We start from the raw sequence: 25,753 nt of genomic DNA on the forward strand, positions 1-25,753 counted from the left end.
GACTTGTCTTGGATAAGTTCCTTTCAAGGAAGAGGTAATAGACTTATGTCTGTCTGGTTGTATATATTGGGTACTGTCTCTCTCACAATGGACGCCTGTTTACATACTGAGCCAAAAGCCATCAAGAGATTGGAAAATCTTCAAGAGAGGAAATTTACAGAAAGAACAAAATAGCAGGAGAGGAGCCTTTCTGAGTATAATGAGTAGATTTGGGGGGCATATCTGGGGGTGCAGAGTATACCTGGATCCTTCACTGAGGAGGCAAGCTAACAGTATGTGGCTTATGAACAGAGGATCACTGGCTGTAAAACTCTGGAAGGACAGTGGGTTAGCCTTATTCTATAACAAGTGAAAGTATCTCGTTAAGGCTAGGTTCTAGAATGCCTATTATGATTTTATTGTATATGTAACCATTTGTTTCCAATACTTCTACCTGTTATCACTTGAATCTCTAGACTTTGTTAAATAAACATTGACCTGTTTTCACTATAAACATATCTAAGTGCTGTGTGTTAAGCAGGGCAGCAATCTGAAGTGTACTTGGTGAGCTGGAAAGTATGGCTTCTGTGAATAATGCAAGCATCCAGTGACACAGGGGCTGGGTACTCCAGGAAGGTGCTCGGAGAGTTCACGAGTTAGTGCCTATCACTAACCTGGAGGGGCTGGGGCCTGCGGCCTGCAGCAGTCTAGAAGGGAGTGCTTGTGTTCCCCATTGCTGGTGGAGCTGACCTACACAGGCATAGACAAGACTTCTTCATACTAAGGGCAGGTTGTAGCATAGTGCCCCAGGCACCCCCTGAAAGTGTCACAACAGTCACCCAAAGGACATCAGGAAAAATTTTAAACTAAACAGCCCCATGCATTCAACATGCTGTCAGGGATGATCTAGGCTGAGCAGAAGGGACTAACCCAGTTAATAGAGGATTTACCAGTCCCTATCATACCAGCTGGAGTAAATGGGCAATATATATGTATTATGCTGATAATACTACCCACAATATATATTTTAAGCATTTAAGTGTACATATTATTAAGCATTATTATAGTAGTTATATAGGCCATATTTGCCTACACTTTTGTTATAATCCTGTACACTTATGCTAAGTATCCCATAACACCTTGCATTAGCTGAAGCAAACCTTGGCTTGAGTTACTAGGAAAACTGTCTGTCAAGAGAGATGATGATTTCTTCATGGCAACAGGAAAGGAATTATCAACAGAAATATAGCAGGTACCTTCATGCTCCTTAGTACCTGGAATGCCTGGGTTCAGAACAAAAAATAAAGAGGTATCAGAAACAAAGTAGAAAGCGGATTAATTAAATCCAGTTTCAAATGACATACAGTACCGTTTACTGCTACACAAGTAGGGTATAAAAGGATGGCTTTAGAGATGCAAATTCAGGGAGCACACCTTCTGCCTAAGGTGAATGTAACGTTGCCACAAAGGATTGGTCTTCGGAGACTGGTATTGTAGAGAACCTTTTTCCTATACCATATTAATAAACCTGACAGACATTGGTTATTTGGTCTCTTGAGTATATGTGATAATGAAATAATGAACCAAAGTGTGGTCAAGCTGGCTAGATCGTTGGGCTCAACAGGTAGTGATCAACGGCTCAATGTCTAGTTGGCAGCCGGTACCAAGCAGATTGCCCCAGGGGTCAGTCCTGGGGCCGGTTTTGTTCAACATCTTCATTAATGATCTGGATAATGGAATGGATAGCACCCTCAGCAAGTTCGTGGATGACACTAAACTTGGGGAAAAGAGGTAGATAGGCTAGAGGCTAGGGATAGGGTCAAGAGTGACCTAGACAAATTGGAGGATTGGGCCAAAAGAAATCTGATGAGGTTCAACAAAGACAAGTGCAGAGTCCTGCACTTAGGACGGAAGAATCCCATGCACTGCTACAGGCTGGGAACCAATTGGCTAAGCAGCAGTTCTGCAGAAAAGGATCTGAGGATTCTAGTGGACAAGAAGCTGGATATGAGAGTCAACAGTGTGCCCTTGTTGCCAAGAAGGCTAACGGCATATTGGGCTGCAATAGTAGGAGCATTGCCAGCAGATCAAGGGAAGTGATTATTCCCCTCTATTCGGCACTGGCGAGGCCACATCTGAAGTATTTCATCCAGTTTTGGTCCCCACATTACAAAAAGGATGTGGACAAATTGGAGAGAGTCCAACAGAGGGCAACAAAAATGATTAGGGGGCTGGGGTACATGACTTATGAGGAGAGGCTGAGGGAACTGGGCTTAGTTAGTCTTCAGAAGAGAAGAGTGAGAAGGGATTTGATAGCAGCCTTCAACTACCTGAAAGGGGGTTCCAAAGAGGATGGAGCTAGGCTGTTCTCAGTGATGACAGATGACAGAACAAGGAGCAATGGTCTCAAGTTGCAGTGGGGGAGGTCTAGGTTGGATATTAGGAAAAACTTTTTCACTAGGAGGGTGGTGAAGTACTGGAATGGGTTACCTAGTAAGGTGGTGGAATCTCCATCCTCAGAGGTTTTTAAGGCCTGGCTTGACAAAGCCTTGGCTGGGATGATTTAGTTGGTGTTGGTCCTGCTTTGAGCAGGGGGCTAGACTAGATGACCTCCTGAGGTCCCTTCCAACCCTGATATTCTATGATTCAAGCAATCAGCCATACAATCAACAGAGGATGATCAGCAGAAGTTGTGCAACAGCACAGAGGATGAGGCATGATCTCCTATGGTTTGTGATAGATAGGCCACTAGATGAGCTATCCTTGGTTTCTTATGCATTTGGATCTGACTTAAGTCTTTTCTATCAGTAGTTTCTAAAATGTTTAGGCCATTATTCTGTGTTAGTTATTTGGACCCTGCTTCAAGAATGTACTTAAACATGTGCCTAAATTTAAGCACATTCACTTCAGTTGGACTATTTACACACTTAATTAGGGACATTGTTAAGTACCCTCCTCAACAGAGGCTCCAGCAGAAGTCATATTTTCCTCTTGGAGAAGGGTGGTCACAAAGGTTTCTTTAGAAGGGTTCTTTTTAAAAGCTGCTTTCTTGAGTGCTTTTTCTGCAGAAACCCAATATAATCCTAGTTCTTCAATAAACAGGGAGTAATTAGATGATTCCATCTGCATCTTCATGGCAACATAGATACCATGGAACTACAGAAATAATTGATGAAGTTTCAGTGTGACTGAAGTACCAGCAGACAGAGAGAGAACAGATCCTTCACTGTGGTCCTAGACCTCGGTGTGAGAAAACAGCTACATATTAATAAAGGTTATTTGATCCATTGTGCCAACAAAGTCCATCTCACCTGGGTTGGATGGGGAAGCATGATGCTTGAAGCCTGCTCTTCCATCTAGATAATGTAACCCAAGAACATTGTCGTGCCAGATCTGCATGTGACACACTGGCAAGGCGATAATAAGTGGACAGTTTTTCACACTAACGGGAGAGTCTCTGTCTGCGGAGATGCACAAAGTCATTCCCTCTTTTTGCTATCTCATTCCCCAAAACATTTGGTTCCATTACTCAAGATGGAGGGAATGACATGGTAGGAGGTAAAAATTAGTTTGATCAGGAAAGAGAGTGGGGTAACAGATGATCAGGCCCTAGGAGAAGTGATTTCTGAGGAAAGGTTAAGAGAGTCACATAACTTCGGCTAAGAGGTAAGGAATCAAACATTTAAATTAGTATTAGTTGTATTATGGTAGCACACACTGAAACCAACAGAGAGCAGGGCCACAGTGTGATAGGAACTGTAGAAAAGCAGAATAGAAATGGCCATTGCCCCAACACTTACAATCTAAATAGACAAGACAGGCTCAGAAGTGAAATGAAGTGACTTGACCAAGGTAACACAGCAGGTCAGTGGCAGAGCAAGGAATTGTAATGCTGGTAAGGAACAAGCTTCAGTGGAGAAGATAACAGGTTGTGCTGCAAAGAGAGCTACTGGGCTGGAGGGAGGTTACTGGTGGAGTTCCTCAATTATTGAACTTGGAACCCAATGACCTAGGCACAAGAAGTAGGAATATACTAATGCAATTTGCTGACAGTACAAAGTTGGGAGGTATCATCAATGCAGAGGAGGATCCAAGTATTACACAGGAAGACCTGGATTTGCTTGAGGACAGGAGAAATGGGAATTAAATGTAATAGTACAAAGTGCCACATCATGCACTAAGGAACTAACAACAAGAACTTCTGCTAGAAGCTGGGGACTCATCAGTTGGAAGTGACAGAGGAGGAGAAAGACCTGGGTGTGTGGGTTGATCCTCAGTTGTATCAGGCAGGGCATTTCATTTAGAGAGAGAGAAGTATTCATGCCGTTGCACAAGGCATTGGTGAGACCCCATCTGGAACACTGTACAGTTTTGGTCACCCATGTTCAAGAAAAAATGAATTCAACCTGGAACAGGTGCAAAGAACTACTACTGGGATGATCAGGAGACTGGAGCACCTGTTTTATGAGAGAAGACTGGAAGAGCTTGGCTTGGTTAGTCTAGCAAAAAGAAGGCTGAGCAGGGCTTTGATTTCTCTCTATAAATACATCAGGGGTATAAATACATCAGGGGAGGTAAATACAGGGGAGGGTGAATAGCTATTTAAGATAAAGGACAGTATGGGCACAAGAACAAATGGTTATAAACTAGTCATAACTAAATTTAGGCTGTAAATTAGGTTTCTAACCATCAGAGAGGTGAGGTTCTAGAACTGCCTCCCAATCAGAATAGATGGGGCAAACAACCTAAATAGTTTTAAGATGGGGCTTGATAAATTTATGAATGAGATTATATGATGGAATTGCCTGCCATGGTAGGGGACTGGACTTGATGACCCAGAAGGTCCTTTCCTGACCTATGACCCCGTGTGGAGCTAAAACCCGGGTCTCTCCCCAACTCCCAGCACTCTCTCCACTAGCCTAACCTCTCACTGTTCTAAACACCAAAATGGAAGATAGTTTGGTATGTTACAGAGGTGTATAATGAGAAGCAATGAGAAGTAATTAAGATAGGGAGAACGTAGGCTGAACTTTAGCAAAACATTCCGAGTAGCAAGACAAACTAAACTGGAGAATAATCCCTGATGGAAAGAGGTGGAAGCCCCCTCAACATGGCACTTTTAAAACTAGATGAAGCAAGGCGCTTGAAAATGGACTACAGGGAATAATCCTGCATTGCCTGGGAGGTGGATTGGATGATCTATCTTCTACTATTCGTTTTTCCCTGGAGTGAAGTCCATAGACCATGGGCAAAAAGCATTTTAGGACAAAGCATCAGTGGAGGAATGAAAGAAAATATCAAGTTGATATTAGCCAGCAATATCAGACCGAATAGGAAATAGGCAGTTTGAGCCACTGCCATTGTGTGCCCCAGTGCAGCTTTATAGATCTCACACTGAAGTATTAGCATTCACCTCGACTCAGCACAAAACCCAAATTATATCTCACTATTTTACAGCTCTATGAACCCCACCATTTATTGCTCCCACCATGAGAGCAATCACATTAGAGTAGAGTAGAGAATGGATTTGCTGTCTGTCACTGTTGCATGCTCTTTTCAGACTGACTCAAATAATAATAATGTACTCTATAGTCAGACTCTGTGTGCCACAAAGCCTTTCATTTGAGAATCTTAAAACTGTTGATGTACTTTAAACCTCAACTCCAGCATATGAGGGATATTGAACATAAAGTGTTTTCCCTCCCCACCTAGCCCTGCCACTGTCCCAGCATAGAAGAGACCGGCCAAGATAGAAATGCTGGATGAGAGCTGGGTGAGAGATGGTTTTCCCACCCAATTGGGATAGGAAGTCAATTTCAAAACATGTCCACAAACAGAAAACCTGAACGAACAAACAAACAAAATAAATCAGTTCTGGTCGATCAAAATGTTTTTTATTGATCATTTTGAAACTTTCAATTTTTTACTTTTAGTTTAATTTTCTAAACTAAAAAAATAAAAGTTCTAAATTTAAAACTGTTTTGAACCAAAAATCAAAACATTTCATTCCAAGAGAGTCAAAATGAGATGTTTTGACATTTCAATACTCTTCCTATTGGGGGGGGGGGCACAATTTGTTGAAATTGACACATTTGGGGGGGCGGGGAGTTTCAGTTTTGAATTATCTGCCTTTACCAGTGGAAAAACTGTTTTTCAAAAAATTCCTGACCAGCTCTACACTAAAGTCTAACGTGTTAAAGTAAGACTTTCCAGGATTGAAGTGGTCACATTTTGGGGTTCAACCCAGACCAGAGAGAGGTTATGTCACCACTTGTCCTATAACCCTGAGTGTCTTAAAATGCATTGTTGTTGTAACTCCCTTTCTGGACACTCCCAACTTGCATGCAAGCATGCACTGAGGGGCTGTGTGTTGAACAGCCCTGGTTCTACAGGGCTCCAGCAGCTTGCTCTTTACACCACAGCTGGTCTCCACCAGCTTTGCTTACTACTAGCTAAGTGACCCCAACACACCCTCAATCCTGAATTTCCCCAAAATCATCTGTCCTGAAATGTCCAGCCCTTTCCTGGAACATTCAGGGTAATAAGGTCCATTGCTCCTTTAAAGAGACAAAGCAAAGCAGCTTAGTTGCTTTAACTGGAGTTAATAATCACTTCAAGTCCTACACAGTACTGGGTTGATTTAGAATAAAAGTAAAAAGTTTATTTAATCAAATAGAGGTTTCAAGTCAGTTCAAGTATAAGGGATTCAGAAACAGTTAGAAATAAAAGCGTGAAATGCTTTCTAATGATTAAGACTTATGAAAATTAGTCTTGGTTCAAGGTAAGATTCTTACCAGACCTCTTTCCAGCAAGATGGCTAATTGCCCCCTTGGTCAGGTTCTGCCACAGAGTCCAAAGTGCTCAGTTCTTTTGTCATCTTAAATGAAAGATCATTTGGGGTTCTTTGCCCCTCTCTTTATAGTCCAGTGAACTTCTGAAATACATCCTTCTCAAAGTTTAGTGCCCCTGCTGTGAGGAATGGTACCTTGGAGTCTGATGGACAAGGTTCCATGCTGGTTTCTTCCCCAGTGGTGCTTTCTACAATGCAAGTTGATCTCTTCCCTGCAACCTTCAGTATGCCAATGAATGGCCATTTGCCTGCAATTGCACCTGGGTGGAGGCATTGGCCTTTCCTTTGTATGGAAAAAACTGTTTACCTACTCCCCAGACTTGCCTGGTTCAAACATTTTAGTCTCATATGTCCTTCACATTTGTACAATACTTTGGGTGGTTACCATACATACACCATGCAAGAATTAGTGATAAGTGTATTATTGGTCTTCCAGTGATACCTTACATGACACCGATTAGATACAGATTATTACATCAGTTCAACGTACCCCAATTTACTTATCAGGCCAGCTGAAGCGCTCTGTTTCCAGTGAGCCCCTTTCCCTCTAGCATTGGGATGGTCTTGGGGTCACAGCAGTCCAGTGTTTGCAGCAGGCTTCTGAGAACCCACATGCCTTAGTTCTAATCCAAGCCAATGACTCACTGTACAACTCTTCACTGTAGTCCTATACCATATGGGTTTCTGGGGGAGGGGGGGTGTGCTCCCTATACCCTGTAAAATAGGGATCCACACAGAGGAGCTGTGAATTAGTCATGCAATCTAAGACACTAAAAAAGTTGGGGAGGGCATGAAGGGGGGATAAGAGCTACTCATTTTTAAACATTTGGGCTGGTTTTTCCCTCCACTTTCTACAGTGGTGCTTAGCCTGGCTTTTGGGTGTACAATGGCAAATAGGGGGAAGTTTTATACACTGGCTTCAAAGTCATTCAGGTCCTCTTAAAAAATTTTAGTTTGGATCTTAATATTTACTCTGGGCAATTATTCCTGGTCTCCTTTTACACATTGATTCTACAAACAAGAACATTACTATCAGGATGACACCAAAGCATGAATAATATAGAGCTTAAGAAATGGAAGGAGCATGTTGAGCAGCAAGCAAAATTTGCCAGATATTAATGTATTTGTCTGTATTACGGATATGTACAAGATGATTTTTGAAGCTTCCAACTCCACACACAAAGTGTATTCAAACTGACCAGCGATAACTCATCTTTGTTATGGTGCCAGATAAGCATTTGTCATTTTATTTTTCTCCTCTTAGCAAGTCAGGATATTAATTGTAATGCAATACTATCATGCTTTTCAGTATGAACAAAATGTATCATATGGAGCTTTAAAAAAGCTTGCATCCCAGTCATTGGTAAATAAGGGGCTATTTTGTTATGCCTTGCCAACCCTTGCAAGCCTTTTTAAATGTGGTAACTGTTTTCTTTCCAAAGCAGGTCCTGTGTCTGTGTTAATTCATGCTCAGGAAAGGTGCTGGATTGACAGCTCTACAGATTAATAGCCTGTTTAACTACAGAACAAATAGACCCAGGCAATGGAAGTGAATAGGTGCACACACACACAGGCACGCGTAGCTTATCTCTGACCTGGAGGATTAGACCTAAAAGTACGAGGATAAATTAGGCTTCTAGGCATTATGTCCTTAGCCACCTTGAAGAGCAGCAATAACTGTGTTGAGGCCATTTTTGTGGTACTTACACCCTTTTAGGACCTGGACTGGAACTAAATGTTTCATTCACATAGGCCACTGAAAAGCCATCATATGGCAGAAAGTCACTCCTCACTAACCTGCAATAGATGTAATCTGCAAATCATAGTTGGGTTACAAATTCTTGTGAACGGTTTCAGAGTAACAGCCGTGTTAGTCTGTATTCGCAAAAAGAAAAGGAGTACTTGTGGCACCTTAGAGACTAACCAATTTATTTGAGCATCAGCCACGCTATCAGAGGCTCGTTCACCTGCACATCCACCAATGTGATATATGCCATCATGTGCCAGCAATGCCCCTCTGCCATGTACATTGGTCAAACTGGACAGTCTCTACGTAAAAGAGTAAATGGACATAAATCAGATGTCAAGAATTATAACATTCATAAACCAGTCGGAGAACACTTCAATCTCTCTGGTCACGTGATTACAGACATGAAAGTTGCTATATTACAACAAAAAAAACTTCAAATCCAGACTCCAGCGAGAAACTGTTGAATTGGAATTCATTTGCAAATTGGATACAATTAACTTAGGCTTGAATAGAGACTGGGAGTGGCTAAGTCATTATGCAAGGTAACCTATTTCCCCTTGTTTTTTCCTACCCCTCCTCCCCCAGACATTCTTGTTAAACCCTGGATTTGTGCTGGAAATGGCCCAACTTGATTGTCATACACATTGTAAGGAGAGTGATCACTTTAGATAAGCTATTAGCAGCAGGAGAGTGGGGTGGGAGGAGGTATTTTTTCATGCTTTGTGTGTATAAAAAGATCTTCTACACTTTCCACAGTATGCATCCGATGAAGTGAGCTGTAGCTGACGAAAGCTTATGCTCAAATAAATTGGTTAGTCTTTAAGGTGCCACAAGTACTCCTTTTCTTTTTGCAAATTCTTGTGAAGTGCTCATAAGGCTTAGTGAATGCATACACAATAGCACCAAAACATCATCATCACATAGCAACATCAGCTCCAGCAAGCCAGCCAGTTTGAGACAGCTGTATTCTGCTAACCCAGAAAAGAAATTAAAGATATAATCTGAGATAGACCACAGCTTCTTACTTGACTTTCTTCCAGGCTCCTCCTGTTTGTAGATTAATACAACGGATAGTTTAAAAGGAAAATGTCAGCTAGAGATCTAGTAAACTTCAAAAAAAGAGTTCAGGGTAGTTTCAGATACTCCACCTGCCTCTATTCTCCTGCCAATTTTTGTGGTATTAAAAGAAATGGGAAATGGAATTGCAAATGTTTTTCTTTACATGGCAACAGGGAGAAATCAGGGGAAACTCACAATTATTTAGGATAACTGGCTTAAGTTCTCATAAGAAACATTCTCCTTCTGTTAATCCAAAGCATTTACAATTGGTTTTGACATAAGAACACAAGAATGGCCATACTGGGTCAGACCAAAGGTCCATCTAGCCCAGTATCCTGTCTTCTGACAGTGACCAGTACCAGGTGCTTCAAAGGGAAGGAACAGAACAGGCAATCATCAAGTGATCCATTCCCAGCTTCTGGCAAACAGAGGCTAGGGACACCATCCCTGCCCATCTTGGCTAACAGCCATTGATGGACCTATCCTCCATGAATTTATCTAGTTCTTTTTTTAACCCTGTTATTGTCTTGGCCTTCACAACATCAAATACAGAAAGCAACCTTGGTAGTTAAAAGTCTATGTTTTGATGGCATGAGGATGCCCAAAACAATGTTTGAAGAATCCTAGAAAGACCACCGAAGAATGGAAAAAAACACTGGTTGAGGTTTTTCAAAGCAGATGTGCACACACCTCCTAGACTACTTTGAAAATCCGAACAGTGATTCATAGTGACCGAACCAACACCAGCCTACATATCCTACAACCTACCAGGCACTGGTTTGTTAGGCTAGGTGATACACCTATAATAGATTTATTCTGAGCCAACCTTTGCATTATTGAAGTTATTTATATCCTGTGCCAGAAAATTCTGCTGCAGCTCAAGCAGCACCTTTGCCATGAAGGTGGGGGACGTTCAGATACTTGAGGGCCTTTTATTTGCAAGAGCAAACATTGAAAATTTAAGCTACCAGCCTAAATGGCAAGTAGTGTAACATGTGCAGAAACAGCCCAGATAACATGGCTGTTAATGCCAGGAATTTCTGTTCTCCTTTAAAGTTGAAGTTTGAGGTTTTTAACCTAGTTTTTAAATTTGAATTCAAGGGAAGGTAAATGTCACTTTTAACCCTATAAAACCCGAGCCCTATATAATAACTCGGCACTCCTCTGTAGATAAATGGACCTGAGGCCTAATACTACAAGGTGGTCAACTGCCAGTGAAGCCAAAAGACATTTGAAGACACTCTGTACTTTGCAAGACCGGACACTGAAAAAACTTCATATCCTTAGCTAAGTGCAAAGGCCTCAGAAAGTGTATCCTTGCACTAGTTAAGTAAAAATACTGTTTAAAGAATATCACACCAGGCATCCGGTGAAGTGAGCTGTAGCTCACGAAAGCTTATGCTCAAATAAATTTGTCAGTCTCTAAGGTGCCACAAGTACTCCTTTTCTTTTTGCGAGTACAGACTAACATGGCTGCTACTCTGACACCAGGAGTGTAAGCACTAACCTATAGGGATCTTCTTGAGAGCTTTGTAAATCAAGACTGTTAAAAGTCATTCAAAGTTGCAGTAGCAAAATCTTCCAGACCAGTTAGCCTAATGACAAGCATCCTTATCAGGACTCACAAATGAAAGATTATCAATCCTCTCTCTGAAGGATACTAAGATGCATTTACAGAATGGCTCTGCACAAATGAAGGGTTTTTTAAAAGTGTTTTATTTGCTCATTTGGAATCATTAGTATTTATAATCAACCATGTAAATCTGTCCCTTACTGAAACACTTAACAGCTTATCTGCTATTGCCAAGTGCATTACAGTTCATTCAAAGGGAATGGATTACTGATGTATAAGATGACTACACAACAAAACTTCAGTAAATATTCACAATAATTTAAAACATTTTAAATCTGTTATAACATTGCTTTTATAAGTTAACATAAAAACTATACTCTCAAAAATGTACAACACATTTAGTCCATAATGCAAAAAACAGTAAAACTGGTTAATTAATTAGTGCAAAAATGTAAAAACTTTACTGTATTCTTTGGAATAATTGCATCATCAGTGCTGTTCTATCACCCACGCATAGACACCCTGCAGCTAATACAGTTAACAAGAATTGCTGCAGAAATATCCCATTAGAAACAGATACCTAGTTCTGCCAAATTTAAATCTCTTGTAACTTGTTCATTTACAGACATTCCTCAAATAGGTGTCCAACTTTAGGGACGCTCAAGTGGCCTGACTTTGGGAAGTGCTGAACATCTGCAGCTCCCACTGACACCCCTCTGGAAATCAGACAACATATTTAGGTACCTAAATATAAAGTTAGGCACGTAAATCTAGGCTGCCCCAGTCTGAATATTGGCCTAGACATCATCTCTCATTTATCAAATAAAAACTAAACTTGCTTACTGCCCACAACAATAGTTAAAAATCACTTTAAAAATGTATTGTTTTCAAGGTTAACTGAATGTATAAAGCCTTTTCCTATAGTCATAAGAAGTGTCAGTAATTGCTTAGGAAAATACATCCCACTCTAGAGATTAAGAATGGAACTCTGAGATAGCTTTCTCCAAACACTATTTGCAAAATTATCTCGTCATCTTCAAACTGCAAAATACTTGTAATTACATTATACCTGTCTTAAGCGACCATTCAGAACAACCAGTTGCTTAATAGAGTTAGTTTTCTAATAAAAGTGGATCAGAACTGTGCTCAGTATGTTTAGAGATCCTTTGGGGCAGTCTCTTAAGACAGAAGATGGCCTCATAAATAGGTCCTTGCCCAGGTTTCAAGTGTGTTATCAACTCTGGAGTTAGATTCTTGTCTCACTGGATTTCCTCAATTAAAACAGTGAAATATGGTAAGCATTAATCAATTAGGAGGTATGGAAAGTTTTCCCTCCTAGCATGACAAGATGACACATCTCGCTGAACTACCAAGTTGAGCCAAGCAGAACATGAACAAAAGGAGGAAGAAAAATGCAGGACTCTCCAGAACATAGAGTAGCAATATATGAGAGAGTCTCACTCTGTACTGCAATACTCTCTTATACATTCAATAATAAATTAACTCTGCAGCTGTTGCAGTGACTTGGAATGACAGCAAAGTAGAGAGGGTTTTTTCCCCCTGAGGATTTATAATGTGTAATTATACTTAATTTATTCTTTGTTTTAAGATAGAGTCCTGTATCATAAGTGGAAGATGCTTGACAAACCCTTCAGGAAAAGCAGCACATCTTTCACATATTAGCTACTTTGGAGTCCTGCCCTGACATGAATGGAAAAGTTTACAGTTACCAACATCCAATGAAAGATAATTTCTGCATCTCAGAATGGGGTCTTTACTTATCAGACCATTCAGTAGCTGAGTGACACAGCTGTCTTGGGTGTCAACTCAAAAGGAAATCTGCTCATCTGTACTTCAAGAGACCATGACCATTTTATCTAAGCACCTCACCAAATTAAGAGACCCATCTTTCCCCTCCCTCCTGGAAAAGCCGCCAAGATGGTGCACAGAAAGGAGTGAGGATATCAACAGCTGATTGTATTACAAAAACCTCACTTGCTACACTGTCATTAATGAGAGAGAGAGAGAGAGAGAGAGATTAAAAATAAGGCACTTCCTAAATGGCCAGATCAACCATAAGCCGTGTTTGTACTCCAATGTACAGATTAAAGCCCCAAAATATATATGTCTAAAGGCTGGTATTGCAGCTCTCATTTATAACTGGGAGAAGTAATTCAAATGCACTTGCAGTTGTGTATTCCCTAGCCTCAGACTACAGGCAGGGGGAAAAAAGGCAAACATCGTTCTGATTCCAAATATTCAAGAGAGTTTCAATCCATGGCTCCTGTTTACCATCTCTAAATTAAACAAAAACTTATCTCTAGAAATTAAAGGGTAAAATCCCAGAGCATCCTTTTTATTAAGTCACAGGCATGCGTACACCTACCTACTCAAGTAAATTTCTAAAAAATCGTAATAAATAAGGGAGGAATTTAGAACCCTGGCCAACAGATCAACCTCAAAATAGTATTTACGAGTTATCTCCAAAGTTTGAACTGGCTCAGATGCAAAGTAGTAATAAAATAACTGGCTTGTCCTAGTATGCCAGCAACCTCAGCTGGCCTCAACGTGAAAATTGTCAAACTGCGCGAATTCAAAGGAGCGTGTTCCAATAGCCGCCCAGCCATGACTTGTCTCAGATATGGTGACATTCTCCCAGAGAGGATAACCATTGAGCGATCCTGAGGCCGAAGAACCCTGTCCAAAGGGAAGAAAGGTTAGCAAATCCAGTGATCAGTTTAACACACTAGACCTGTCATTAGGGGTAAATGAGATTGGGAAAGTCAACAAGATGTTGGAGGTACTTGTGAAAACATTAGTGCTTCAAGTGCAGTTCTCTACTGAAAAGCAGCTAAAATACTACATCATAGTGTTACGTTTATCAGCTCATTTCACTCCAAATCAAATACTTTTATAGTTTGCATGTAGAGATGTATTTCCCCTAAGCTCCAACTTTGTGAACTCAACCTAGAATTTGAGAGTTAAACTGGTTTTTACTTCTGGTGACCTAAGAGTTCCACTAGGCAAAATCTGCCATTAGACTCCCCTGAGCAACCCCTATTGTCTTCAGTGGATTTGCATGGATGGAACTAACTGGAACGCCAGATGCAAGGAGGAATAGAATCCAGCTCACTTTCTCAGAGCTATGTTAGCTCTCCAAGGTTAACAGAAATCAAAAGCTCTGCTCCTTAAGCGTAGTTAGAACTGTATGCACTCACGCTAGTAACTAAGGTTCATTTTTACTGCTTTTGAGTATGATGGTGCCATTAATGCAAAGTAACTTTCAGCGTGGAAACATTTTAAGTAGCAATATTATCAGCCATTATTTTCCACTAGATGGCAGTAACAAATAAAAATACACACTAACTATCAGAGTTTACACTTTCTAAGGGCTGCTATAACCGAAGGCAAGAGCTGCAGAGGGAACATTTAACAAAAGGAAAGAGTGGTCCAGCAGGGATTATCCTCTTTGGCCACTATTAGAACTCTTTAGAGGGAGCTCCATTTTTTCTACCATCACATCAAATAGGGGGTTGCCTGGGATTATTTATCAATTACAGTAACATGTCCTAGAAGTAGTTTCAAAATGATTCCTTCCTTCTATCACCCCCATATCTGCGTACCTCACAAACAGCATATTTTTACCCTCAACATTCCTGTGAGGTAGGTTTCATTATCCCCATTTTACAGAGGTGGACTGGGGCATGAAGATTAAGAATCTTGTTTGAGGTCACACAGTCTGTGGATGAGTGAAAACTGAACCCAAATCACTCCAGTTCCGGTTCAGTGCCTTAAGCCCAAGATAATCCCTTCTCCAACTCTAAAAAGATTAAGATGAACCAAGAACACCCACAAAGCAATGTGCCAGTCTTACAGCAAACATGCTGGCATGTGGGCAACTAGGGGCATAGAATTCGTGTGCAATTTTAAAAAAGGTTTCTCTCAATTCAAGCCTGTGTTTAACTGGTCTCAGACCAGGTGCGATGGCAAAGTTTACACAAGAGCAAGGAATCTGGTTTTAGAAGTTCCACAGAAAAGCATGTGACATCTGCTCTTTTAGTTACATGAGTCAACACCACACAAAGCTGGCTAGATATTAATATTTAAGGAGCTGCTGACAGCGGTCCTGATGAAGAAGTGCTGCCAAGTTGTGGCTAGAGATGGTATGCTATGTAAAATGGTAACATTCTTAATAGCAAGGCAAAAAAAGACAACATATTTAATAAATATTTCTGCTCCATACCCAAACAAAATGTGACGATGTACTCTTATTATATGATGAGGAGGAGGAGGATGTACTTTCCAGGCTATTTGTAACCGAGGAGGATGTTGGACAATATCCACTAAGGATAAACATTTTTAAAATCAGCCGGCCTGCATAATTAGCCCAAAAGTCCTAAGAGATCTCTGACCCACTGATGTTAAATTTGTTTAATAAGTCATGGCAAAGCAGGGAAATTCCACAAAACTGTGAAAGTGCTAATGTTGTGCCAATATTCAAGAAGTGCGAGTGAGATGACATGGGTAACTATAAGCCAGCAAACCTTGGTCATCACTTGGTAAGCTGAGCCCATAGAAACAAAATATATAATTTTGCATGTGGCTGTATTAAAATGTACCTGGGAACTAGGAATGTAGGTCATACCTACAGAATTAGGAACTGTATCCTGGAAAGCCGTGACTCTAAAAAGAGTCTAGGGGTCATAGTGGACAAACAATTCAACATGAGCTCCCACTGTGATGCTGTGGCTAAAAGAGCTAAGGTAATTCTTGGATGTATAAACGGGGGAGTAGCAAACCGGTGTAGGGAGGCAATTTTAGCTCTGCATATGGCATTGGTGAGACAGACACTAGAATACTGCATCCAGTTTAGCTGTCCATGTTTTAAAAAGGATGCCAAAAAATTGGAGAGGGTGCAGAAAAGAGCCACAAAAGTTATTTGAAGGCTGGAGAAAAATGTGTTAGAATGAGAGATTGAAAGAGCTCCATTTGTTTAACTTATCAAGAAGACTGAGGACTTGTCTATATGGTCAGTTAGTGATCAGTAAGCTGGGGTGTAAATCTACAGCTCACCGTGCACTACCAGTCTGTGCGAAACCTGCTGCCATACACTGACTGAAAGTTCACTAGGTAACTTTTAGTGCATAGGATATTCCTGAGGGAATTCTGCGCCACTGCACAGGCGCAGAATTCAAGTCTCCCACAGATTCCACTTTCCCCCACTCCCAGAAAATAGATTCTGCTGGGGAGGAACTACAATTATACTTTTTGCCCATGAGGGGCTGCTGTGGCGCCAGAAGAGGGGGCAGCCGGCTCCGAGCCAGAGCAGCCAGCTGCGAAGAGGGAGGGGGAAGTGGCTGCGTTCCTCACAGCACCCTGCCCACAGAGCCAGGTAAAGAGACATGGGACATTGGGGTGGACAGAGAGGGGCCTACAGGGCTGCTGGAGGGGTCACAGGAGCTAGTGGAGTGACAGCATTGAGCTGGGGCTGAGCAGGGGTGCAGAGATACAGGGGGAGGGGGAGTGTCTGAGCAGGGGTGAAGGGACGCATGAGAAAAGGGAGGAGAGGGGGGACAAGAACACAGCAGGACAGGAGCAGATATGTTTGACTGCATGGGAGAGACTATGGGTCAGCAAGGGTCTGCATGGGGGAGGCTCCCCAACTCCCTAACATCCATCCTCTTGCCCCCAAATCTGTTCCATTCTTCTCATACCCACTTAACTCTCCAGGTTCACTCCCAGGCTCCTTCCCAGCAATTACTTCCCTCTTCCTCAGCTCCTCTGTTACTCCTGACTCCTGCAAACTGCTTCCAGGGGTGCAGGACATACATCTCTGTATTGTAGTTTAAATGAATTACTACTCAAAGTTCTGTATTAACTTGCCTAGTAAGGCATCTATTTGTCAAAAAACATTTCCTGACTCTCTTTTGTTGTCTTTATTGTTCAACATACTTGCTGACAGGTAATTTGAAATAAATTACCAAAATAATTGCACTGAATTTTTTGATGCACAATTCCCTCAAGGATAAAAGGAGCAGGGCCCACCATAACAGGTAGTGTGCAACACACTGAAGCACTGTAGATTTGCACCCCAGTTTGCCACACACTAATTTACCATATTGAATGCTCTGCGAGGTAACTTGATTGCAGTGGATAAGTATCTTCACCGGATGAATACACTAACTACTAAAGGGCTCATCAATTGAGTGGAGAAAGGCATATAAAAACCACTGGCAGAAAGCTGAAGCCAGACAAATTCACATTAGGCAGAATTTTTAAAAGCAACAAAAAACAGAGTGATTAGTCTTTGGAACAAACTACCAAGGGAAGTGGTGGACTCTGCATCTGTTGATGTCTTCAAGTCAAGCCTAGATGCCTCTCTGTAAAATATGCTTTAGTCAAACAGAAGTTATTGGGTACGATACAGGGGTACTGGGTGAAATATAAAGGCCTGTGGTATACAGCAGGGCAGACTAGATCACGTAGTGGAAAACGGAATTGCCAAAAAGCAAAACAGTTACTTTAACTCCACTAGGACTTTACAAAGCACGGTCTAAAGGGTGTTACAGCTCATTCCTGGGAACTAAAAACTGCAGAGTTTAATCCCAGTGTTCCAACACCTCCCTCTGTGGTATTGCACTGATCATTTCACCCATTTGTGTCTCAACTTTCTACAAAACAGGATTAACACTTCACTAGGGTGTTGTGAGGATTCATGTTTGTAAAGCTCTTTGAAGATGTAACACATGAAGTATTATCATTACTTTAACTATTGCTAACTGATGCAATCACCAATTGCTACTGGACAGTCAATATCCCAGTGTGCCTGTGTACTGTATTTTAAGGTGATCTATGTAAAGAATATTTTGGTTAATTCTTGTGGCTTTCAGTTTGCATCCTTACCCTGAGGTTCAGAGTGAGCGTGTGCCATGCTCTGGCTCGTACACCAGACATTCCTTTCATCAGGACTTCCTCTCCAGCTGAAACACATACACGATATTAGTGGAGAACAAACAATTCCATATTCCACGGGTATATTGTAATAGAGACCTTCCTTTTCTTGGCTTGATAATTAACACCTGATTTTCAGAGGTGTTGAGAACCTGCAACTTCTACTCAAGTGTGGGGGAAGGAGAGACTCCAAATCTCTGGGAAAAAAAAGTCAGCCCCTTAACAGAACAAACCAAGCCATCTTATTAGGTTAGCCAGACCATTTGTCCTTCCATTGTTTCATCCAAAACAACAATAGCAAGTGTTGGGGACAGAGCAGTTGCCTCTGTTGACTTTAAGTCAGCTGAGTTAACCCAGGATATGGACCCTTTCATTGGTAGGATTTTGACCCAGGTTAATAGTAAAAAGTTAAAAAAACAACAACAAAAAGTTCTGTCAGCAATATGGTCATTCCACTGAAGTAAAAGAGCAATCTCAGTGCAGTTCTTTGTTTATGTACTAAGTATATGCCAAAATCAGGTTGAATACATTCTTAAACAAAAACAGTCATACCAGTATGGGTTTAAGCTTTTGATTTGACCAGATGAGCAGGAAAGGTATGATCAGAACTTTGATAGGAGACCAGACAGTCAAGTGCTACAGAAAACAGTGTTAGTGATTCCATGGATAGCACATCCGTTCAGTTCTGACTCACAGGAAAGAAGGCTAAGTGATAAAATACTCTCTTGCTGGAAGTATCTTCTAGGTGAGAAATAAAACTGATGGCCTGTCTACTTGTGATTCATTAAAGTAGTGATTAATTTCCCCCAGAGTAGGGATGTTAAACCTAATGACCTTGCTAAGTTCCAGTTTGAACCACATTTTGTCTACCAAAATTCTCCTTGTTTCAGCTAGATAAACTCTTCTCAACATCCTATCAAACTGATAGTGTACAGCAGCACTGCCCAATCTACTTACATTCTCATACCACATCCACCACCCTGGTATCTAAGCACCTGCCTGGATGTCATCTTGACTAAGGCATCCTACATCAATTAATTTCAATTATTCTAAGCATACAGCACAGGCTGATTATAATCAGTAAAAGAAACCATATACTTGTCCAGGAGCCTGCAGGCATTATCTGCAAGGAGGATACAACTCATTACAGGACAATAGTACTTGTGGCACCTGAGAGACTAACAAATTTATTAGAGCATAAGCTTTCATGGGCTACAGCTCACTTCATCGGATGCATAGAATGGAACATATAGTGAGAGTGAGTGAGAGAGAGATACACATACAGATAAGTTGGAAGTTACCATACAAACTGTGAGAGGCTAATTAGTTAAGATGAGCTATTATCAGCAGGAGAAAAAAAACTTCTGTAGTGATAATCAAGATGGCCCATTTAGACAGTTGACAAGAAGGTGTGAGGATACTTAACTTAAGGAAAGGAGTACTTGTGGCACCTTAGAGACTAACAAATTTATTTGTACTCCTTTTCTTTTTGCGGATACAGACTAACACGGCTGCTACTCTGAAACTTAAGGAAATAGATTCAATATGTGTAATGACCCAGCCATTCCCAGTCTCTGTTCAAACCCAAGTTAATGGTATCTAGTTTGCATATTAATTCAAGCTCAGCAGTTTCTCGTTGGAGTCTGTCTGGAGTCTTATAATGCAAGCGTCACCTATTAAATTAAGCATCCTGCATTTTCGCTAGCTTTTTCATCAAACCTCCAGTTGGCTTTATTTCAGGCTTAGATATAACCAAGTGTCACCTCTTTAAAAAGGGTGTGTGTGTTAATAATAAGTTACTTACAGAGATCACCAGTGACCCGGTAGGTGCCATCTGCAAACACCCAGAAGAAGAGTCCTTTGCTACGTCGAACATATATCCCACCATTGTTTACTCTTCCTGCAATGAACACACCACCACTGACCGGGCGCTCTATGTACACATCACAAGTTATTGTCACATTTACCCTGCAAGAGAAAGTTAACACTTAATAAAGAATAAAGAAATGAGCATGAGATACATGTATTACAATAATACATTAGTCTGTGTGTATATGCAAACCTTACTTCTACAGGCAGCTTATGTATTAGTCTAGAAGATGCACACAACAAACAAACAGGCACACACGCAAGCTCTGAAGTGCGTGCACATCTGAACATACTGACGAGTCTCATGCTCACCATCTACACATTTCACGCTGTTAGCAGATAACGGTGTAAAGATTTGACTCACTAAAATGGGAAGACAATGAAAATCTGTAACAGAATATGTTTCAGAACACTAGGAAGTACACTGAAGGACTTCACATAAGACAAGTATCAGGGGGTAGCCGTGTTAGTCTGTATCCACAAAAACAATTTTCCTGGACATTCTATAACAGATTTAAAAGTAGCTATACTTTTATACTTGAACAAAAAAACTTCAGAAACAGACCTCAGAGAAACAGCAGAACTAAAATTCACTTGCAAATTTAACACCATTAATTTGGGCTTGAATATGGACTGGGAGTGGCTGGCTCATTACAAAAGCAGCTTTGCCTCTCCTGGAATTGACACCTCCTCATCTATTATTGGGAGTTGACTACATCCACCCTGATCGAATTGGCCCTGTCAACACTGGTTCTCCACTTGTGAGGTAACTCTCTTTTCTTCATGTGTCATTACATAATGCCTGCATCTGTAATTTTCACTCCATGCATCTGAAGAAGTGTTTTTTTACCCACAAAAGCTTATGCCCAAATAAATCTGTTAGTCTTTAAGGTGCCGCTGGACCCCCTGTTTTTCACATAAGACAGCGGGTATTTATAAATATTTTAAAATATTGGACCCAATTATTAAATGTAAATATTTATAGGCTGGAAATGAAAAGTTTTATTTGGGGACTAGAGATCTATTATTTTCTTAAACTCAGAGGTGGCATTGTGCTTTGAGTTCTGTTTTAGTTCAACACCAAACTACATTGCATTCCACTCAAAGCATTATCTACTGAATACTTCCCCACCCCCATCCTTCTGTCTGCCAAAATGAACCCCAATATTTGCCCAGAAAAATTAATAGTTTTTTGCACCCAATTTTCAGCTGCTTTTGTTCTTGTAGTAACAAACCAATAAATTCCTGGGAAAAATTAAATAAAATAAAAAATGAAAACGAAGGGTCCTACTAATCTGTGAGGTCAGAACAGTAACATGGAGTAGGAACATTTTTGACAATACCATGGGATAAAGAGATACTGACAAACTCAACCAGAGAACTCAAAATCCCCACTATTTTCCACACCACCCAACCTTTGCACAACTTTAATTTTGCATCCCCCTCTTTTCTCCAATTAATCATCGTATGTAAGCCAACAGACTTCTAATGCCAGTGCAGAGTCTCACTGATGTTTCCCAGTTTATCAGGTTACTAATGTGCTTTGACTAATCTCACTGACGCATCCACAGCCATCTTTACCTAGAATGCAGTATTCCATGTGCTGTGTAGATCAAGTCAGTGCAATTTTTGGGACTGGCCAGAAGATGGCACCACAAGACCAGTGTAACCAAATGAACTCTTTCAAATTTCTGTAACATGAAATATTTGCATTGACATTACAGATCACAGTGAAGCTTGACCAAAGCTTTTGCATCTTAAAGTCATCTTACACTCTTCCCCATTTGTACAACAGATCTTAAGCGGAATCATTCAGCATGGTTACAAACACGTGGACAGATATTTGCACTGGATTAACAAAAATCTGACCTCTACCTTAAAATTAGACTTGTGTTTACAAGCTGCCACTAATTTGGCCTAGAATTTTTTCACTATTCCAAATCAAAATCACTCAATACTTGACATTCAAAAAGACAGATGTGTACACTCAATCTATCCCAGGTGTGGATTAGTCTAGATACAAATTAGCTTTGGAATGAAAATTTAAGACAAACTGCCCAGTGAGAGGGAATTGGATGCCACATGCATGGGAATACCCAGGTTAAAATCAGTCTTGGAAGGATGAAATTTTTTATAAGTAAAGGTCAGTAAACATTGATTTCACCATGCACACATAGGGCAGTGAAAAATATTTCCATTAATAATGGAAATTAACAGATAGGCAAAGAAAAATATGCTGCTTGAATTTTTTTTTTTTTTAAGAGTTTAAGGATATTTACTTTGTATATTTTGACACGTGATGTTGACAATTTGTCTTTTTAAGTTATAAAGCTTTACCTTTTTCAATCTCACTATCAATCAATAAATTGTCTGACACCCTCCCAATAATTTCCTGCAACTTGAAAATTTAAATAGATAAAAAAGTTCTTAAAAATAAACATTGATATTATCCATCAAAACTACAAAAAAAACCCTAAAAACTGAATTCTGCAAAGCCTGTTTAAAGTGGATTTGACATACCATTTAAAGTCTCCTATAATGCTGATGGCCTGGTCTGCATCAGAAGCCCAAGTGATGGGTCGCTGAACCACCACCTGACGGAGTGTGAAAATGTGGTCCCCTGGATCAGAAGTGTTGACGAAGTACTCGAATACCCCAGTCTGATCAGCAAAATTTGGAGCTTCACTAAAGGGTGGATTACCTATTCAAAGAAAAAAACAAATCCAACAATGAGAGTTAGGTTTATTTCTTTTACTCCCACACATGCTGAAGGTTTTCAGAAAGTTCTCGTCAGAAACATTCTCCATATTTATAATTTCTTCCATCAGCACATCTGTGCTTGAGAATCAACAACAGTGCAAACTTAGGGTCTGATTTTCAAGCCAGACCTCTTTTTGCAAATACTGTTTTGCGCCCCCCAACGAATAATCAGAGAAAAGCATGAATAAATTGTGAGTGCAAAAGTGGGCACAAACTCAGAGCCAAACTATGCCCAAAGAAATGGATGTCACAAGTTTAAGTGAAGATTCAGTGAAGAGAAAACCAAAGTCAACTTACTCCCCAGCCTTAAACAGAATTTACAGGAGGCAGGAACCCTTCATTTCCCAGTCTTGACCTCCCCCTCCTTTTAGTGGAAAAATCACTAAAAGTCCAAGATGGTGTTTAGTACCAAGTGACATGACCACATGACCTTGTAGTCTCAAAGCAATTTTGCAGGAGGCTTCTTAGGAAGGAGAGAGATTAATATCTTCAAAGTTTTATTGTTTCTTCCTAATGGCCCATCAAGGCTGATGGTTGGTGTTTCCCAAGTACACACACAGTTGTAATTGTTACAAAGTCAATATTCCTAACTTTAGATACAGAAATGATACATGCATACAAATTGGATATTCACATTCAGTAAATCATAACCTTTCCAATGATCTCATGTGACCCATCTTGCATAAAACATACCTTAGTTATGCCATATTCATATCATAATATTTCTATAAAGAATATGGAGTGTAACATCACACCTCTCCCCTTAGATCACTGCCAAAGGGTCAGTCACTGACAAATGCAAAGGAAGTGTGCTTAAGATTCTTTTTAGTTCTTGGTTATCTAATTTCTTAAGTGTTACCAAAAATTGTAGTGTCACCTACAGATGTTTTACAAAGTTCTGGGTTCCTTTTTTCAAGTTGCCTGAAAGCCTTTTAAAGTACAGCATTGTTAACACAATGTAGATATTAATATCTTCTAGAGTGTAGGTGTCTGGGCATTTAGCCACCAATGCCATGAGGCAGTGTGCCTCAGTTTTCCCTTCCACACTGTAGTCTAGATTGGTTATGCTTTCTCTGCTGTGCAAAGCTCTAAGCTTGTTTACAGGTACTAGTTGAGAAGTAGTATTCTTATGGGACTTCCTTGTTACCACTCCTAGCCTGTACCAAAGTTTCTCCCTAAAATCATGCATGTTACATATTTTTACAGTATTTACCACAAGTACCAAATTCTTTGTCTTGACCCACAAATTGTGTAGTAAGAGACAAAATTACCAGCAAATTTATGACAGGGAGGTGCTTCCGAGTATGATCATCATACCATGCCTTCCGTTTAGACAATCCAGTTTGTTCAGCATCTATTGTATAGGGTAAGGTGGGAGAAAAAGAAATCTGCTTCCTTACCTGGGACAAAGCACCACTTTTCTGCCTTCTTAGAGGTAGGGGCATGGCTCACATGTACCATACAGTTCTTGCTGGTTCCAATATGGCCTCATTGACTGAGAGTGCTATTAGGCTAGGCCCCATGGACTGTAGAATGTCCAAGAGCTTGTATTGCGAGTCCTGGACCTCCTCTAATGGGATCTGAAGCTATTCTGCTACTCTCTGAAGTAGCTTTTAGAAGTATTTATGGTCATCTGGAGGATAAGGCAAGGCTGAAGCAATCGCCTCATTGAGCAAGGAAGAAATGTGTTGGCACTGGTGGTAACAGTGGATCTGGTTCATCTTCCTCCTCTTCCATAGGTTCAGAAGGCTCCGACTGATCCCCTGAGGGAAGGGGCGGTATGATTTCCCTACTGGCTCACACAGACTCAGTCTTGTGTATATGGGTCTCATGGTCCCCCAAAAAGGTCAATATGAGGGATTGAAAGTAGGTTGTGATGGTTACCAAGACACTGAGTACCATTGGTCCAAGGGGGTGTCCCCACTTAGCCAGATGAGACTGGAAGTAGGAGGCTCTCAATCCTCTGTCCAGACTGAATTCCCTCATTGGAGAGGAAGATGGTTCCACTGGAACGTTAGACTCTCTGGAAGATAAGGTTGGGTCTGGTTCCATTGGTGGTACCAGTGTCAGGAAACCGTGGCTAGTAAATGGAATGGGAGAGGAGATTCTCCCCGCATTAGAATCTTGCTGGAGAGGGTCAGTCCCAACAACAGAGGGGACTGCGAACCCAGGAGGACAAAGATACAATATGACGTGGGGTTAGATGTTGGAGCCTTAGATGGCCAAGTCTTGTCACCCTGCACCACCGGAGTCTGCATAATAGAGATCTTCATAATCCTTGGTTCCTTCCAAGGCTGTGACAGTGCCGCTGGTGTTGGAACTTCTGACAGTATGGTTATCGCCAGGACCAAAGGTTCACAATATTTTGGCTCTTGGGGCTTTGTGTTAGTGGTACAGAGGTCAATATAGATGATGGGGGAGCAGTGCTGAAGACTACTTGCTCTCAAGTGCCTTTTGATCATGGTCATGAGGCTTAAGAGGATCTAAAGTTCTTGTGTCCTGGGTGAAAAAAAACTCATCCAACCTGGACACAATCAGGGAGGGATCCCTTCTCTTAGATCTAGGAAGGAATCCACTCTGATGTTTATGAAAGTGTTTCTTATCAAGGGTCCTTCACTCAAGCTGTTACTGCTCCTGAATCAGACATTGAGCTAGAAAACACACTTCTCAAGGTCTCAGGTACATGTACAGGAGAAGGGGTCTCACTGGCCTGGATCCAACTGAAGCCTCATAACATGTTCGGACAGGTGCTTCCCAAGCCAAAGTCCTCCTGTTCTGCCTGGAAAGGAGTGGCTTATACCACACTTAGTGGAGACAGGAGCTTCTCTAAGGCAGCAGAGGCAACTCTGGTGGTCATTGCTGACCAAAAAAGAGCGGGGGGCGCAGGGAGGAGCAAGAGATACAATCCTTAAAGCCTGAGAACCTGGGCATAATCCAAGTCCCACGCCAAGGAATCAGAGGA

At 41.0% G+C, this 25,753-nt stretch overlaps 1 protein-coding gene across 2 annotated transcripts in view; it reads right to left on the reverse strand.

Annotated features, from left to right (window-relative positions):
- Window positions 1–8,764: 8,764 nt before the first annotated feature.
- Window positions 8,765–25,753, reverse strand: part of GALC (galactosylceramidase) — a 59,259-nt gene continuing 42,270 nt past the window's right edge. The window contains exons 14-17 of one of the 2 annotated variants that reach the window (XM_084631481.1): window positions 22,552–22,732; window positions 19,967–20,130; window positions 18,115–18,191; window positions 11,337–13,908 (exon numbers count right to left, since the gene is read on the reverse strand). In XM_084631481.1, coding sequence (XP_084487607.1) covers window positions 13,765–13,908; window positions 18,115–18,191; window positions 19,967–20,130; window positions 22,552–22,732 — 566 coding nt within the window. In that variant the 3' untranslated portion in view covers window positions 11,337–13,764. Of the gene's footprint in view, window positions 8,879–11,336; window positions 13,909–18,114; window positions 18,192–19,966; window positions 20,131–22,551; window positions 22,733–25,753 lie in introns of those variants that run through there. The other variant, XM_084631482.1, reaches the window with a different exon arrangement.

Source organism: Lepidochelys olivacea (genome assembly GCF_965140295.1).
Source record: "Lepidochelys olivacea isolate rLepOli2 genome assembly, chromosome: 6".
Classification (NCBI taxonomy): Eukaryota; Metazoa; Chordata; order Testudines; family Cheloniidae; genus Lepidochelys; species Lepidochelys olivacea.